The sequence below is a fragment of the Drosophila gunungcola genome, chromosome 3R (genome assembly GCF_025200985.1).
Source record: "Drosophila gunungcola strain Sukarami chromosome 3R, Dgunungcola_SK_2, whole genome shotgun sequence".
Lineage (NCBI taxonomy): Eukaryota > Metazoa > Arthropoda > Insecta > Diptera > Drosophilidae > Drosophila > Drosophila gunungcola.
This window is the reverse complement of record NC_069139.1, coordinates 22,345,148-22,362,488: the sequence shown is the minus strand read 5'-3', so window position 1 is coordinate 22,362,488 and position 17,341 is coordinate 22,345,148. Positions and strand designations below refer to the sequence as shown.

Sequence of the window (17,341 nt, the reverse complement as noted above, 5' to 3'; positions counted from 1 at the left end):
AGTGTTTATATCGTCGGTCTCGAATAGATCTTTTACTGTATTTGTCGCACTTCGATCGTTTACCCGTTCTCTCTTTCGAAACGAAACGAAAAACATTTGCAAGGCTAATGACATTTGCCCCAAGCCTTTGGGGTTTCGCTTGCTTTTGCGTTTTAGTGGCAGTCTGAAGCGAAGTTCGGCCGACGAGAGATGACGCTGATCCTACTGGCCGCCCTCTCCACCATCTACACCGGGATGTTCAACTACGTGAAGGCGAAGTTCCCGTTCGTGATCGAGGCCGCCATGGTGACCCTGTGCTTCGGCTCCATTGTGGGCCGATTCTGCATACTGGCCTAGGCGAACACTCAAACTCAGAAGACTGGGGACTGCGTGAATCGAAGGAGCTTTATATTTATATGGATGTGTGTCTGTCTTGTGGCTTTATGTGAATACAAACTAGTGGCTTAAACCTAAACCTGCGGCTTCTCGATCAGGTGGATGTAGAAAGCGGGGTTCTTCACCTGGCTCATCTCCTTGAAGTCGCCGTACAGCTGGTGCGGCGCCTTCGCCGAGAAGATCTCGCCGAGGATCTCCCGGAAGCGCTTCAGCTCGTGGGGATAGTAGGACAGGCGGAACTCGCTGGTCAGCTTGTTGCCCGCGATCAGGTAGTCCATGGACACCAGCGATGGCTTGCCGCAGTAGAAGAGAACCGACGTCTTGATGTCCGCCGTATGGCTCGTCTGTAATTGGGCGCAAGTCATCATTGGATTAATTGAATCGAGAGCGGTGTAACTGATAAGGCGAATGGTTACGAGTTAAACATCTGATCTGGGTTCAAAAACAAGATCATCCGTTCTTATCGCCACGATGATGCGACAACATTTGGCTATTTTGAATGGAATGTGGCATTTAATAGTTTTTAATTATTGAGACTAGGTGATGTGGCAGAAATTCTACAACTCATCAAATATTATTTATAGATGGTATTGCAGCTTAGTTGATTAGATTTAACAGACAGATTATAATATATATATATATATATATATATATGTGTTTAAAAAAAGGATAATGGAACAGAGATAACATTATAGCAGCATACTTACATTGTAGTAAATGCTCTTGGCAGGCGTGGCTCCCGTCTCCAGGATGTTGTCATAGTTGCGATGGTCGATCAGGAGCACTCCTCCTGGCTTGAGGCACCTTTCGAAGTTGCCGATGGCCTGCTTGTGCTCACGCTGATCCCCGAAGCCATCCATCAAGTGGGCAAAGGAGTTGCCCAGGCAGATGACCGCATCGAAACCGTCTTGGATGTGTTCCTCGATGTCGTCGTACAGCGTCAGCCAGTTGGCCTCCTCAATGACTATCAGGAGTAAATTGATATTGAGCTTAAAGTTAAGGACATTGGCTAAGAGTAAACCCACCCCACTTGTCGAAGGCGGCTTCCTTTCGGCGGGCCCAGCGCTCCTTAAGCGCGTACTTCAGCATCTTATCGGAGGCATCCACGGAGACAACCTCGAAGCCCTCCTCCACAAGCATCAGGGAGTCCACACTGGAAACAAATATTTGTAAGTTAGATGTGACGAGTGCTTGGAGGAGTCTTGCTGGTTATCTATTTTAAAGTTATAGTCTAGGAAGTTAAACGAAATTCTAAGATTCAGTCATTTGTGATTCTATATAATTTTTAAATTTTTAATTTTCAATTTTTTTTATAATTATTATCCGACAAGACTAAGTCACCTATATATTAATAACGGTCATTTGCAGGATAAATTTCGAGTGGTTCTTTAATAGAACCTAAGATCTAATATAATAAAAATAAGGAAAAGTTATGTTTATCAGAAGAGATAAAAAATATAGTGAGAAATATATTGACAGACTTCGTAATCTCGAAACAAATGTTGACTTAATTCTAGTAGACAACAGTCAAGCGTTAAGAAGACTCAAAAGATTCCACATTCTCAGTCTTCCTTATAAATAAACTCAACAAACCGAAACTGGAATATATCTGGTTTTTTAATATTAATATAAAATACACCTAATTAATTTACAATCTGTGTTGTAAATAAATAAATGCAAGAAATGTATACATTTTGTTCAACTTGCTTTGAATGATAACAATCAGTTCTAAACGTTTCACTTTAGTTTTGCTAATATTGTGTAAAATTCGTAGGCAAATGCCTTTCAAATTATTATAATATTCTCTTAAAAAGGGCGTTAAGCTTCTTATTTAAATTTATTTTATGTTACTAAATACTTTCGGATATTATCGCGTACTTACCCCGTTCCGCAGGCCACGTCCAGAACCCGCTTGCAGCCCTTGTTGCGCAGCATGTCGATCAGGAAGTTCTTGTAGTTGTCCGTGCGCGAGTTCTTGTCCCCGATGAAGATCTCCCAGACCTTGGCGGCCTTGCCATCGGCATACTGGTCCCGCACTCCCTCGGCGGAGATGCCGTCGGAACGGGCAACGAACACACTGTCGGCGGAGGTGGTCATCTCTGGTGGTCAGCTCTGGTCGGCGGATCGCAGCTAAATAATTTGCCGTGCCGCCAGAACGCTCCACGTCGGCTCTCCGGGGAACCGAAATCAGAATCATATACAGTAGCCAACAGCTGTCGCGCCCACAAAGTGCCGACGTAGTGCTAATCCGTAATCTTATCAATCCCTCCCGCTTGACGTGTGACCCACGAGCTACGGATGACGACGAGAGCTGGAGCTCCAACATCTGGTCGCCAGCGGGCTTTCGCTTTTGTGTCTTGCCCCTGAACCTGACCCTCCGGTTCTGATTAGAAGCCAGCGATCGCATCCCGTGGTAAAAACAGAATGACGGAGCAAAATAGTTAAGCATGTCAGATTACAGTAAAGCCCCAGTAGAGCAGATATCATCTGATTACAGCATCGGTGCTAATACCTAATTTTTTTAAATGAACACAATTTACATTTGTCCATATATTTATAATCATTTATTGCGCTTTTTAGGTACTTTAAAATTAATTTAATTATTTATTCCTTTATTTTAATATCTGATACTTCAATTTAAGCTCATACCATTTAAAACTAAAATAATATGTATTTAATGAAAATAGGACCCAGTTAAAATATATTATTTTCCAATTAAGTACAATACTTTCATGAAATTTAAAATGCATAGTATTTAATTTTAAAATGTTTTAACTGAAATGAATATTAAATTAAAAATGTTGAATTCAATAGCCAGAAATAAGTACTATTCTATTTTTTTAATGGTGCACCTAATTTGATCAAGAGAAACATATGATTTTAATAATTCATTAGATGAACCCAAGTTTATAATTTAAGGTATGCTATTACAAGTATTCACTGTTCATCGTATGAGCTCAATAAGTATTATATTTTCCTTGAATTTCCCCAAATCACTGTTTACTAATTATGAGTCGTCACTGAAACTGTATACCAATGTAAATGAGTATCATCAAGATTTGCCAACTCATTTTTCATCCCACAAAATTCATTTCGAAAAACATTCAGTTGAGTTGATATAAAAAATTGCGTTTATTTTTAATAGTAGTAGCTATAAATATTGCACTGCATTAAATTACTGGGACTGGTGATATCCCACATGGTTGGTCTTCATATTGCACCTCGAGTTCTACGGTTAGGTTCTTAAAGATAAAGTCACACTGAATGTTCTTCAATAGTCGGTACTTAGGGCTACAAATGATTACGTTTCGCAAGGTAATTGATCGGTCAGCATTGACAATTGCCTTGGGAAACATAAGCCGTCCGAGGGAGTATAGTATAGTATATATATATATATGATATAGGATAATGAGTATGCAAGTGTATAATTTAGGTATTAGCTTATCTGCTATCTAGTGCGTAACTCCGAGTGAAGTGGAATCCCGGTCTATGGCAAGTACCCCAGCGAGTCCTCCAGGGAGGCGCTCACCGCCCGCATCGACTGGTAGCTGCCCATGCGGCTCCTGCTGGCGCTGCTGCGCACGGAGGCGGCCTTGGCCTCCATGGCCTTGAGGTTGGCCAGCAGGTTGTCGGCACTGCCCATGCACTTGCCCAGCGGCGGCAGGGGCAATGGCACTGGCACTGCCACTGGCATGGGCATTGGCATTGGCATTGGCATGGCCATCCGGCCCGTGCTGAAGGAGTCGCGGGTGCGGTACGAGGACCGCCGCGAGGAGGCGTTCGACCGGCAGCTGCCCACCCGCGATACCGCACCCTTGGCCGGGCACAGGCTCTTGATGTCCGTCGTCTGGCTGAGCTTCATGTCCGCGAACACGGCCGCCGCCTCCACGCTCTTCTTCACGCTCAGCGCCTCGTGCGGCTGCACCGGCTGGCCACTGCCGCTGATGCTGAAGAGCTCGTAGTCCAGGCCCAGCTTCTCCGACGGCTTCGTCTTGCGCGAAGCTCCGTTTGCCGCTTTTCCCGCGTTGCTCGTCCTGGACTTGCGCTGCTGCTGCGACAGTGAGTCCTCGCTAATCGTGGCCGCCGCCGCCGAGGAGCGCTGACGGCGATGCGTCCGCTTGCAGTAGCACTTGCTGGCGCTCACACAGCTGTCCGAGTCGCAGGACGTGGTCGTCTCCGTGTGCGAGTTGTGGGCCGAGTCCCGCTCCATCGAGCTGGCCGGCTCCTCCTCCACCATGGAGCAGTAGCACTTGTCGTCGGAGCGGCACGAGATCAGCGAGTGCCTGTTGGTGGCCAAGGTGCCGGCCCCGTTTTGCGACAGCACCCCACCGTTCGAGTTCTTCCGGGTGGGCGTGGCCAGGGCCATGTTGCGCTCGTTCTTCTGGCGCAGCTTGTGGTTCAGGTGCTCCGTGCGCAGGCTGCAGTAGCAGCGATCGGCCGACGCGCAGGCGCAGGACTCGGAGTCGTAGCTGCACTCCGAGCAGGAGACGTATCTGCGGGTCATCAGGAATGAGGTTAGTAACACTCACAACATTTTAAACAAAAAAAGATTTGATTACATATGTATGTATAGAGTTTTGATTGTCATTATAGTCACTACTACAAGGTGGACCAAACGATGTCATCTGATTTTTTTTGCCTCTCATTTTTTTTTTCTAAATGAACAACTTCCTTTCTATTTTTTGATTATGCTTTTTTGAACCTGCTCAAGCATACGAGAAACAGAAACTTAATACCTTTGCAAATATTTTTAAAATAATCACTAAGTTTTTTCAGATTGTTCCTGTTTTTAACTCGGACAGCATGTACTGTGCGAATATGTTTGTTGACTACGACAGTCATACATCATAAATTGATCAAATTTAAAAACAACCAGAAGAAGAAGAATTAGTCAAATTTTAATCGTATGTTTTTAAATAAAAACGCCCAGTTAATGCGATTATTAAGATCACATTTTGGATTTTTTATGATTATACTTATAACGCATCACGAAAAAACTGCACAGAACGGTATGGTAAACATGACAGATATTTGGCAGCTTTAGGTAATAGTCATTCGATTTTAATTAGATTCAAAGGTATTGGTATATAATCGAATTAAATAAGAATAAAGATTTCTAATTAGACTAAACCAGCGAAAAACAAACAAATTTCTTCTAAAAGAGTGAAGTTTTTCAAATTTTACCCAATCGTTTCTGTAAACGTTTGTTGAAGTACATTTTTAAAACAAGAAAGGAAGCAAACTTCGGCAAGTCGAAGTTCATATACTTTTGCAGCTATTGCAAAAATTAAATATTCTTGAAAGCATTAAAATTATGATTGATTAATTGTATGTTTACATTGAAGCTATGATGATTTGTAGCTCAATTATTTGATAGTTCCTAAGGCAGTGATGCTGATCAAGAATATATATACTTTATAGGGTCGGAGATGTCTCTGCAAGGGTATAACAAGCCTACAAAAGTGAAAGCCCCTAGAAGGTACAAATACACATGGGCCGAATCTTACCCACTGCTGCTGTTCCGGTTGAGTCCTTGGGTGTGCTCGTTCCGCACCACCGATACGTCGGAGCCGCTGGTGGCCGCCCTGTTGCGCTGGTGCTGCTGCTGGGCGTGGCAGTGGGTGATGGGCGGCCCGATGATGATGGGCGGACTGATCCTGCGCTTGCCCTGGCTGTCCAGAGTGGCCTCCTTGGCCTTCGCCGTCGGCTTGGACAGTTTGCCGCGGCACGAGCGGAACTGGCCCAGCTGGAAGACCTTCTTCAGGGATTTGGTGCCGAAAAAGCTGCTCTTCGACTTCTTCTGCGGGGTTCATAAAATATTATTTTAATTGTACGGATTTGGGAGGGGAAAGTTGACCCACCTGCGATCCATTAACACTCGGCCTCCGCTTCTGTTTCTTCTTCTTTTGACGCCGCATGATGTTCTTGGAGCGCTGGAAGAGCTCGTCCTGGGTGAGAGTGACGGCCAGCTTGAGCAAGAACTCCTTGTAGATGGGCTTCAGGTCGTTGAAGGACATGCCGTCGGCGTCGATGATGGCGTACAGGATGTCGTCCAGCGAGTGCAGGTTCTCGTGCAGGCGAAATTCGTTAAACAGTTCGCTGAAACCAAGTGGGGAACTAGAAGCACAAGTCAAGCGATGCCAATCAACCAGGCCAAACCTTCTCCCCCCAATTGCAAAAAGACTGCCGCCCGTGCCCAGGGTCAGGATCAGTCAGATTTAGTCAGACAGAGTCCAAGATCCAACTGAACCTGACCCCCAGTCCGGTGGCAATACTCACCCTCCTCCGCCGCCGCCACCGCCGCCCAGTTTGCCGGAATGGCGTCTCGCCGCCCGCGACTTGTAGCGCGTCAGTCCGCCGGTGTTGAGGAAGCTGCCGGATCTGGGAATGGCCACCCGGGTGAGGATGTCACCGTTGGCCGGTGTGCCACCATCGACACCACCGGTCGATAGCTCCGTGCCCGCCGACGGCTTCTTGCCGGGATGGGAGCTCTGGTGGAGTCGGGTCACATGGCCATTGCCGCACACTATGCTGCCGCTGCGGGATGGGGTACCTGCTCCTCCGCCTCCGCCACCGCCGCTCCTGGTGTGGCCACCAGAGCCAGGCACTGTGGTGGGCACTGGCGGCGCCCGTTTCGACTTGTGCGACTTGCGGCGCCGCTCCTCCGTGGAGGTCTCCAGCTCGGCAGCCTCGTTGATGACATTGCTGTGCGAGCTCAAGGAGCTGTTCGACACCCGCTTCTTGCGTCCTGAACGGGATGGAGCCCCGCCCCCGCCAGTGCTGCCCCGGAAGGAGCTGCGCCGCCCACTGGCGCTGGGCAGGATCTGGGAGCGGGACAGGTAGTTGGAGCTGGCCAGTGCCGAGCTGCTGGCGATGCTGATGCAGCTCACCCCGTTCTGCTGGCGCGGCGTCCTCCGCTGGGTGTTGCGCCGCGAACTGGTGCTCACGTGGGCCATCAGGCTCTGGTACAGTGTGGCCGCGATCACGATGGCGTCCTCGGTGCTCTTGCAGATGAATCCGTGGCACTCGAGCACCTTGGGCGAGCTGGCCGAGCGCATGACCACCGCGAAGATGGGCGCGTGCACATGGATGCTGTGCTCCACCGCCAGCTGTTCGCTGGAGCTAAAAGGGTGCATTGATTTAACAAAATATGTATTCATTTATAAGGAAAATCATTAAGCTATTAAAATCCTATCTGGGGACAGATTCCAAAAAAATACTATGAAATTCATTGCAAGAAAATTTAAGGAAAATGAATAAGACGGTTTTAAACATTTAATTAAAGATTCTGAAAGCAACCTACAATTAAAATACATGTCAGGACATACATTTTGACATAACCTTTTTAAAATAAAAAAAAAAATAGTATAAATAATACAAACATTTTTTTTTAGGATAAACTTGAAACACACAGAGCACTCATGATTTTAAGGGAACAAAAATTTGTTTTCTAGGATATTATTATATTAATATTTGTAGAGGCACTTAAAGATATTGTGCAGATCAGAGTTTTTAACCATGACGGCACAGCTTTTATTTATAATGTCGATGTGTAATAAGAGTGTTAATTGGCAAAAAAAAAATTATTTTGTAATTACGATTTTATGGGCTACATAATTAAAAATATCAGTTTTTCTGTTTTTTGCAAAACCGCCAAAAACTAATAAACCCTATTGGAAAAAGCAGGAAAAAATAATTACTCAAAAACTAAAAAATTTTTTTCTCTTATTAAATTTACTTTGAAACCCATCACAAACTTTGCCAATTCATTGGATATATTTTTTACTTTTGAAATATTCAAATATTTAGAACATAATTCAAGATTGAGTTAAGGTATAGTATTTTTCAAGAGGAGATTTTGAAACTCGGACAAAACTTAATTAATTTTGCTTAATTTATGAACGTAGGCAACTCACCTCAGTGGCTGGAACAGGGCAGTCTTGTCAATGTTCTCTGGATCGGTGATCAGGGGCAAGAAGGCAGCGCCACCGTCCTCATCGGATATGACGAACTTCACCGCCGACCACACGGCTATGTTGTGGAAGGGCGTGATGAGGGCCTCGCTGTCCTCCGGATTCCCGGCTCCATTGGCGAGGGCCAATGCGCTGATCTTCACCCTCAGTCCGGTGGCGCAGATATCCAGTGATCCGGAGTTGAGCTTCTGCTGGATGAGTGAGGATATAGGAGTTAGCTGGGCAGTTAATTTAGCTCCCCATTCAGAGCGACAGTTCGCACCTTCTTGGTCACCTCGCTGAGGTACAGCTGACGCAGTGGCTCCTGCAGACCCTGCAGACTGGTCACCTTGTCCTTGAGCGGCAGCGCGCCCAGGCAGGTGACCTCGAAGCTGCTGGTCGCGTCCTTGGCCACGTCCGTGAACAGCTGCTCGATCTGGGCCTGCACGCTGTTGCTGATCCGCTGTACGTCCTTCTTGGCCGCCTCGGCCAGCACCTTGGCCGACTGCCCGTTGTCCTGCAGGAAGCTGCTCAAGGAGCGGGGCGTGTCGCCCGCGTTGCTGGCCAACTCACTGCGCCCATACATGATGATGGAGCGGGTGCGATGCGATCCCCGGGGATCGTCGAGGCGGCTGCTTCGCATGGATCTGGTTGGGGGATAACAAATGGGTCATTAAAACAATGATCAAGAAGCTTACTCAAAGAAATCTATAGAAATTCACTTACAGATTATAGAGTAATTGAATGTAAGATTTTTAAAACTGTAATTTATTTATTATAATTTTATTTATGTTTATCGAATTGTTATTTAAGTTTATATCTTACCTATTTTTTGTACCCTAATTACTGTTTTAAAGTAAGTAGTAATTTTATTAAAATTATTATTATTTATTTATGTATTTAAATTTGTTGAATTAAGAAAGTTTCTTAACGTTGCTATTGAGTATATGATCACTTGTTTCTCTAAAACAAGCTCCTGGATTTAGAGCACAGTTGTCATTCCAGTCAAAGCAAGATCAAAACCAATCTAAACACTCAAACAATATCTACAGAATTTCCAAGACAATCCTAAAATAATTATTTAATAGCAAAAAACAAACAGAAAGTTCTTTCACACAATGAACTAACATATAAATTAGAATGTGATTAGATTAAAAAGTTGATGGATACCGATTTTGATATTTTATGAGCCGCTCTCCAGCCAACACACTTTGAGTGCTTGAAACGACAAAACGGTTCCATTTTTGTGAAAGTTTGACTGATTAACGCACAAGCAGCCCGAGATTAGCATATTCGACTCGCAGCGGAGTTTGCCCAAGACTGTTTGTGAACTTGTTGGCTGGTGTGGCATTCGAATTGGCCACATCCTGCTGGCCAGGTCAGAACCCGGGACTCACATGAAGTGGTTGGACGGGATAGAGGCCGTGTGCCGACTGCCGACTGCCTAGTGTCGAGTGCCGAGTGTCGAGTGCCGAGTGTCGAGTGCCGAATGCAGCTTAGGTGTTCCCAATTCGAGCCATACCGTTTACCGCTAGCTGACATCAAATCGGAAATGCTTATTTCCATAGAACGTCTTCGTTTTGAATGGCCATGAAGCTGGAGATGAGTATGAGTGGTGGGCATTGGAGTTGGTTTTTTTTCTCATTCTCATTCTCAATCTCAATCAATTAAGTAGTTCGTTCGCCGGCGAATGTGTGTCAGCGGTGAATATTTAAGCAAAGAGCAAGTGTCGTCGCTCTATCTTGGGCTGCCCCACCATCTTTTCCATCAGACAATAAAGTTTTTAATTTTGAAACTAACTGTTGATTTTGTTGGCTATGCAAATGAAAAACGGTAAACGGAATATCTCTCGGTCTCTCACTCGCCGCTTGTATCTGTATCTAAATTTGTATCTAAATTTGTATCTAAATCTGTATCTGTATCTGCATTTGTATCTGTAACTCTGCGTATGATAGTTTGTGTGGTTTCGAGAACGAAAGTGTTGGGTGGTCAAAGGCATCACAGTGGGCTAATTGATTTGTTGGAGAGCGAGGCTAATTGATGGAAACCAAACACACCTCCCCAGGCAATTTGCTCCCAATTACAAAGTTTCACCAAAAAACTCACCTGGAATCGTCGAACATCAGATCGATCTTCAGTTTGTAGATGGAGTTGCGGCTGACACTCGAATTGTTTTCGAGCTGGTCGCCGTCCAGGAGCCGAAAGCCGGAAGAGTTGCTATTAGTGTGGCTGTGGCTGTGGCTGTGGTTGTTGTTGCCCACGATGGGCAATTGCTTTGCGCGGGTCCGGGACGCATTCATTTTGGGAACAGCCACCGCGGTTTGGGAGTCCACCTTGCAGGTGACCATCCTCCTTCTCCTCCTGGGGGGCTGGACGTGCTAAACACTCACGGAATGCCGCTGCCGCGGATGCAAATCGCTATTTGCAATACACTGTTCACTGCTCACTGCTCACTGTTCACTGGTTATTATTGGTTTTTGTTTTTGTTTTTTTTTTTTTGATTTTCCTATTTTTTGGCGGCGGAGGAGCGCGCAATTTGTGGGCAATTAGCAGTGAATGCAATCAGTTTAGGCGCAATGAACGTTAATTTCCAGCATGTTAGCGAATTACACCAGCCTCGGCCCCACACATTTTGCATAGGCTAGAAGTGGGAGCTGGAAGTGCTCGGGGAAGTGGCAGCTGCGATCGCGAGGTGTTGCATGGCGTGCTCCGCTGGGGCCATCATCCAACATTCAGCATTCATCATTCATCATTCATCATTCATCGCACTGGAGCCGGCTCATTAATTAGCTGCAAGCAAAACCAAAAACCGACAGATTTTAGCATTATTAGATTAAGGCACAGGCCCCGTAACCGTAACGATTGTTTATTTAGCCATACACAAGGAAAAGGTATTGCAAAATAGTTATTAATAATTGGATATGTTCGCTTTTTTTCGGTTTTTCAGTTTTTCAGTTTTTCAGTTTATGCCGTTTCGGCTGATAAATTGCCCAATGAAATGCAATTGTTGTATCGGAAAAATGTTGGCTATTTGCGAACGCACAGAGTAATATACGGGCTGCATCTATGAGATACTTTCACTGCTGAGATATTCGCGGTAATTAGCAAATGCCGAACAAACACAAGCACTCAAACACTCAAACACTCACAGAGACACAGAGACACTCGTTTGAGCCAATTTGAAATGTCATTTACTTGGTGTGGCTTATTGAACTTCAACTCCACTGCACCACATTGTCACTGAATTCGCCACAATCCCAGTTCAGAGAAATACAGATGTGGCCGTCGGTAATCCAAATCCAAATGTTCAGTGTCCAATGCCAAGTGCCGTAACTGGGCGCTCCGTCCGACTTCGTTGAATGCCACACGGCGACTGGCCGGGCCGAAACGTCGAACCGCTCAACAGGGCCAGCCAGCGGAGAAAGATAGAAATGAGCGGACCATAACAACAATATCATCTCTGGCGTAAGTGGGCAGTGGCGGCGGCACAGGCACAGGCACAATGAGAATGCCTGACTTTGTATCGCGGAATATGAATGCTTTGGTTGCTTTGGTTGCTTTGGCCAACAAACTGACAGCCGCAATCACTTGCCCAATATAGGAGCATTATGTGTGTGACTATCGTTTGCATAGCATATGTCGCAAAGTGATGTGGGCAATGCACCTTTGGGTCAGTCTCCCACAAAAGCTGGCACCCGCGGGCCAACTGCAATTAAAGAGAGTGTCGCCAGTTCGAGTTGGACCATGACTATGTCTATGACTATGACTTTGACTTTGGCTACTCCAAAATGCCGGTGGCCCGGGTTTTTTTATTTTTTTTTTGCCATTTGCGCAAGCGCAGAAGCTGTGACCGGGTTTGGTGGATTCCGGGGAGGGAAGAGGAGAGAGGGGAAGGGAAACAGCAGTGAAGGCATTTTCGAAATCAATGACCGTGGTCAAGTCTTACGATAATTGGAGCTGCCCGCGGCCTCTTTCGCTCCATCGTAAAATGCATTTAATTTTTCACTTTGCGCTCAGGCTGAAGCTGAGCTGAAATCGCTTGGGCGCAGTTGGAAATTGAGAATTGCTTGGCCAATTGTGTACAGAACCCCAAGACAACGAATAGTTTCGAATCATAGGCGTAATAATTCACAGGCATGCAAAGCCATTAAATAGTTGATCCTACATTTGCATTTTAACTTGCAAATTAGAATAAACAAAAAGTCTGCAGGGGTCATAAATAGGTAAGGTACATGCATGATATACTTTACGATCCATGCCTGCTGTGCCGCAATGAAATCAAGCCGCACTCGTTACTCAAGATGATTTCAATTAAAAACTCCGTTTCCATTTCACTAATAATAAAAACTTTTTTTGAGCCAGCCGCCGTTAAAATCTATCTCGGTGCTAACATCAAACTTTCCATTTTCCATTTTAGATTTTTTTTAATTTTGAAGGCCTTTGATCGACTGCGCTGGTGTCTCGAGTGTTGACAACTGTGTTCGGTTTATTCATGAGCTAACAGTAAGAAGCAATTAAATGTGGTCCACGTGAGACAATAGTAAATGCCAAGCGCACTAATTGCCCTTTGTTTGCGTGGAGCCTGGCCAGAAAGCTCTGCTTTTAATGGCTCTTCCAGACCCTTCTGGTTTCGTTTTTATGGATCTCAAATGGAAATCGATTGAACAAGATGCTGGACAGGTGGATAGATAGCGAAGAACCCGAAACTTCGGTTTCAATGCCAAGAACCCGAACCTTTTCGGTTCCGTTTTCAACGGTTTTGTTTTCCCAATGAGTAGAATTTTCCTTTGTGCGTGGCCAGCTTTTTGGCTTTTACTTTTAAGAGAACTTTCAGTTGGTGGCCAAACCGTTAAATGCACGCATTCGTCGGGGTGGTCGGGTGTTGATGGGCGATGTGATTTATTTAACAAATAACATCATACTACCGTGATCATCACTTTCTCTATTCAATTTACCAGGCTGTGTTTCAGCTGTGTGTCTGCTTTAAAGGTTTCTTGTACGAATTTAGTGTGTGCAGCGGCAACTATTTCACAAAATTAGTCGTATTTTTGCTCAGCGCCAGCCCGACGAAGGCAGGCAAGCTTGAAGATACAGATACAGCCGGAGGGTTGAGCTGGAGCTAGAGCTGGAGCTGGAGCTGGGTGATTCGCTTGATTCCTTCGCGCTCGTCTTGTGCCCAGCACTGCGTATCTGACATGCGCAGGCAGTGAGCGAAAATGCCAGTACCCAAGGGGCCATTAAGCTGGTGGAAAACGACGAGCCACCAGCTGAGGTGAGAACATTTTCCCCAGTGTACGCGAGTGGACAAGTTCTGCAAATTATTCAAATCATTTACACAAAAACATTGCGCAATTAAAGTTTCATGACTTTCCATGCCTCAGCCCAGACACATAATCGCTCGGCGAGACTTTCTTTGTAGAATCGCGGCCCCGAGTGAGATGTTTTTCCCTTCATTTCCCCCAGTGCCCCACTCCGCGAGGCTCCATGAAACTCCAGCCATTCATTCATTAGCCGCCCGGCAGTTGCGTCACGAACCCGAATCCGAATCCGAAATGAGTCTTGAAAAATACACTACAATTGTCACATTGTGCTACTCATTACGCCATTTCTCGGCTCTTTCTCCGCCCCACCGAACCACCAAGCCACCGAACCACCAAACCACCGATCCACTCATCCGTCCAACAATAGCGATTCACTTTTCACGATACCAGCGGGTGGTTAAAATGAAATTAATTTCGCGCTTTTTATCCCCTTTGTAAAATTTGCAGAGCCACTTGGACACTTTGCTTTACGATCTGGCTACGTGACTCGACCAAGATCACGACCACTGACCACTGACCACTGACCCAAAGTGGTGTGTACTTTAAGTCCTAGGCTACTCATTAAGATGTTAAACACTGGTGATGTTTTTGCCTTATATAATTGGCGTGAAGTTGGCTATCATTTCCTTGTTTATATTGTCACTTGATTTGCTTACACGCATAGCTTTCTTTAAAAGTATTTCCCTTTTATCACTTAGTAAAACATAAGTTTTGCACTTCCTGAAACCAAAATGTTTCTCCAAGCTTGTTCAACTTCGATTTGGCATAAGAAAGGAAATAATGCCAAGCGAGGGCTAATCATGAATATCAGTTGGACAGGCGGCGTTATGGACACTTTACCGAACAATGCCCCCGTGCTTTAAGGAGAAGATAATGAAATCCGACAAAGAAATTTGCCCAAAAGAGCGTGACGGGCCGAGCTGCTCATGAACTCTGCGCCATAAATTGCCACAAGCATGTGCATTTGCATACCACATGGCCACAGTCCATGGCTCAAGGCCCAAAAAATTCTAGTGAAAATTCTTCGCCGCTTGAAATGTTTTATGGCGGCAGCATTGGCTCAAAAAAGTTGCGTTTTAATTGGCCCCTTCAACACCGTTCTTCTGGCCGAAGCAAGTGCTAAATGGCTTTCAATTATTTCGCTTAGCTGGGTTCAAATGGCGCGTGCTTTGTGGGTCAGCTTTCCGCCCCCAGACGGTCGGAACTCCTCCAACCGGGAGCCCAGTTGAACGCTGGGCATCCGCATTGACACCATCTGATTGCTGGCTAACTGTGCTCTTTGTGGCCCAGTGCCGTTCCTCGCCCAGATAAGATCGTAATTCTTGGCCAGCAAGATAATTGTTTTCTTGTCATTTATCGCCTTGGCGGGGAAAGTTTGCACTTCTCGGTGGGCACACGAGAAAATAGATTTTCTTTATTGCCATTCATAATTACAAGGTGCGATGCCACTGACCATTAAGGCCGCTGGCCAAATTAAGGGCTAGCTGCAATTATTGTAATTGTTTCTATTTTAGGACGCCACAGCGCGGCAATGATTGCCAATATTCATACACTAAACAAAAACTAAAGGCTAATATTTATAATAATATTTAAAATATTTTAATGTGTTTGTATTTTAATATAATCCCTTATATGTTGACCTTATAAATAAGAATATAGAATAATCAGAAGTAGTGTACCATACATTAATTTGCATTTCTCAAAAAGCCATTAATATGAAATTTCTGAAGATAAATCTTCATTTTACATAAGCTATATGCCAATGTCAATTTTAAAGTTGAATTGTTTTTAAAAATAATAAACTAATGAGTGGAAGTTATGTATCACCGTTTATGGCATTTTTTGTAACACTCTAAATATATCATTTTTTTTTTTTTAATTTAGAATGTTATGTTCTGTGGGCCCTCTTCTAAGCTGGGCATTTAATTGGCACTAAAAGATATCACTATTCAGTGTGAGACATTCCCACCATAAGTGATGCATTGCCTACTGTTATAAGAGCGACGATTGAATCGAGCTTGTAGTGCATTAGAATGGTTCATTAGCACATTCTAGCGTCCCGATGAAGAGATTGTTCAATAGCGGTAAACTGATGATTGGAAATGGCTCAACGCACGATTATAGCCACGACCAACGCAGAACAGAAGAGTCTGTGAGTCGGGGCGAGGGGATCGTGGCGAGGGGATTCCAGTCGAGGAGTTATGGCTGTGACCCACCTTCAGAAGTGGAAACAAGTTGGCCGGCAGCTGAAATAAACTGCGCATCGGTGCTCCAGTTTTTGAACCGCGGACCTGTCACGCAGCATACGGCGCCGGGGAGAAAATCGGAAAATAATTGCAAGAAAAGCCGAGATCCCTCCCAGAAAGAAGCGCGCGCGCGGACAACAATCGCGGACAGGGGACAAAGCCCGGTAAGTAGGAAACCTGAACGAGTTTAGCAGGAAAAATGTTTTGTCGATCTTGATTCGAGTGTCGTCGCCATGGAATAAGAAGCTACCAACAGTGGCCGTAAATCCCGCTAATCGAATAAGCGTTTGCCGCTGCAGCTGCTAACAAGGCTTATATGGTTGTCAACGCGCACACACACCTGACGGCCATGTCCAGTTTTTATTTGCCATTCTTGGCTAGGAGAATGTGATGGCCCGAGTTTGTTCTTCAGGCTAATTAGGATCACCTCGGGGTTTTAATTGGAGGGAAAATAAATAATTGCCCTGCATTGGTACAGTCGAAGCGTACTACCAATAGTGTATCACAAGTCAGGTCGATTACCCTTGCACACATGTCGTATGAGTAATAATTTAATATCTTACCTGCTTTGGCCTTTTCTTGGCACATTGTTCATATAAAAAATCACTCTTCACTTGAAAGATCATAAATTGCTTAATGTTGGTCTCGATTTTACCCACCGATAAGACAGGCAAAACTTTCTTCGCCAGCCCCGTAATCAAAGTACAAATTTAGCTTATTTTCCCAATGACTCGGTCACGTTCCTATTCTTTAGTCGGCGACAACACTTTCATTCGTTCGTAATTTGCATTTTCCAGCCGAGAAAATGGTGTGGAAAACTCAGCAGCCGAGGCAGCGACCGCAGTGCGCGAAGTCAATAACGAGACTAACTGCGGCAGACCAATTTGATGGCTCCCAAAGCCAAAGTCGAGATGCAGAGGCCCAGAAAGAGACGGAGACTGAAGCACAGAAAGAGATGGGTACACTCATCTAGCCGGTGCAGTGGCCAGTTTTGTTTTGGCCCCAGCGCATGCGTGCAGTTGGCCAAATTGCTGATGGCTGATGGCCGACGACTGACGACTTACGCTGTTGAAGTGGATTAGCCAAAAGTTCGGCTTGTGGAGGGAACCTGCGGCGTCTGGTGATCCTAAGTACGACAGTAATAATGACAATTTGCCACGCTTAAGTCAACAGTAGTGGCCAGGTGTTTGCCAACTAAATAACTTTTCCCTTCTGCAAAGAAGTTTTGGCTGGGGGACGGATGTTTACATGATTGTTTTCTCTAAACAGCAAACGGTTACACGATTAAAGGCCATTGAATTTCAATTGGTTAATAAAATAATTAGAAACACATTATAAAGCAATTTGTAAGCTAATTTAAAAAATTTGCATGCTTTAAATTTTATTTTGCAACTTGTATACGATATTCATCTCATTTATTTATTGTTGCTATGGCTGTGGTAGTTAC

At 45.0% G+C, this 17,341-nt stretch overlaps 3 protein-coding genes across 10 annotated transcripts; 1 reads left to right on the top strand and 2 right to left on the bottom strand.

The window, feature by feature from the left end:
• The first annotated feature begins 50 nt into the window (after positions 1-50).
• Positions 51-454, top strand: LOC128263365 (uncharacterized). The gene has a single exon (XM_052998395.1). It carries the CDS (start codon positions 190-192, stop codon positions 334-336), a length of 147 nt encoding a protein of 48 aa, XP_052854355.1. The 5' UTR covers positions 51-189; the 3' UTR covers positions 337-454.
• LOC128263354 (glycine N-methyltransferase) lies at positions 367-2,529 on the bottom strand. Its single transcript, XM_052998384.1, has 4 exons — positions 2,258-2,529; positions 1,401-1,528; positions 1,083-1,339; positions 367-719 (listed from the first exon to the last, which is right to left on the bottom strand). The coding sequence occupies exons 1-4, from the start codon at positions 2,470-2,472 to the stop codon at positions 450-452; spliced, it is 870 nt and encodes a 289-aa protein (XP_052854344.1). The 5' UTR covers positions 2,473-2,529; the 3' UTR covers positions 367-449.
• Positions 2,530-3,483: 954 nt separating this feature from the next.
• Positions 3,484-16,741, bottom strand: LOC128266190 (uncharacterized). 8 transcript variants are annotated; one of them, XM_053002527.1, is made up of 8 exons: positions 16,458-16,741; positions 10,434-11,117; positions 8,611-8,974; positions 8,292-8,539; positions 6,655-7,497; positions 6,237-6,534; positions 5,883-6,175; positions 3,484-4,868 (listed from the first exon to the last, which is right to left on the bottom strand). In XM_053002527.1, exons 2-8 carry the CDS (start codon positions 10,673-10,675, stop codon positions 3,863-3,865), a joined length of 3,294 nt encoding a protein of 1,097 aa, XP_052858487.1. In that variant the 5' UTR covers positions 10,676-11,117; positions 16,458-16,741; the 3' UTR covers positions 3,484-3,862. The 8 variants fall into 8 exon arrangements, with proteins under 8 accessions (XP_052858487.1, XP_052858492.1, XP_052858494.1 ...); XM_053002532.1 differs by having other exon boundaries at positions 6,237-6,492; XM_053002534.1 differs by having other exon boundaries at positions 6,237-6,474.
• Between the last annotated feature and the right edge of the window lie 600 nt (positions 16,742-17,341).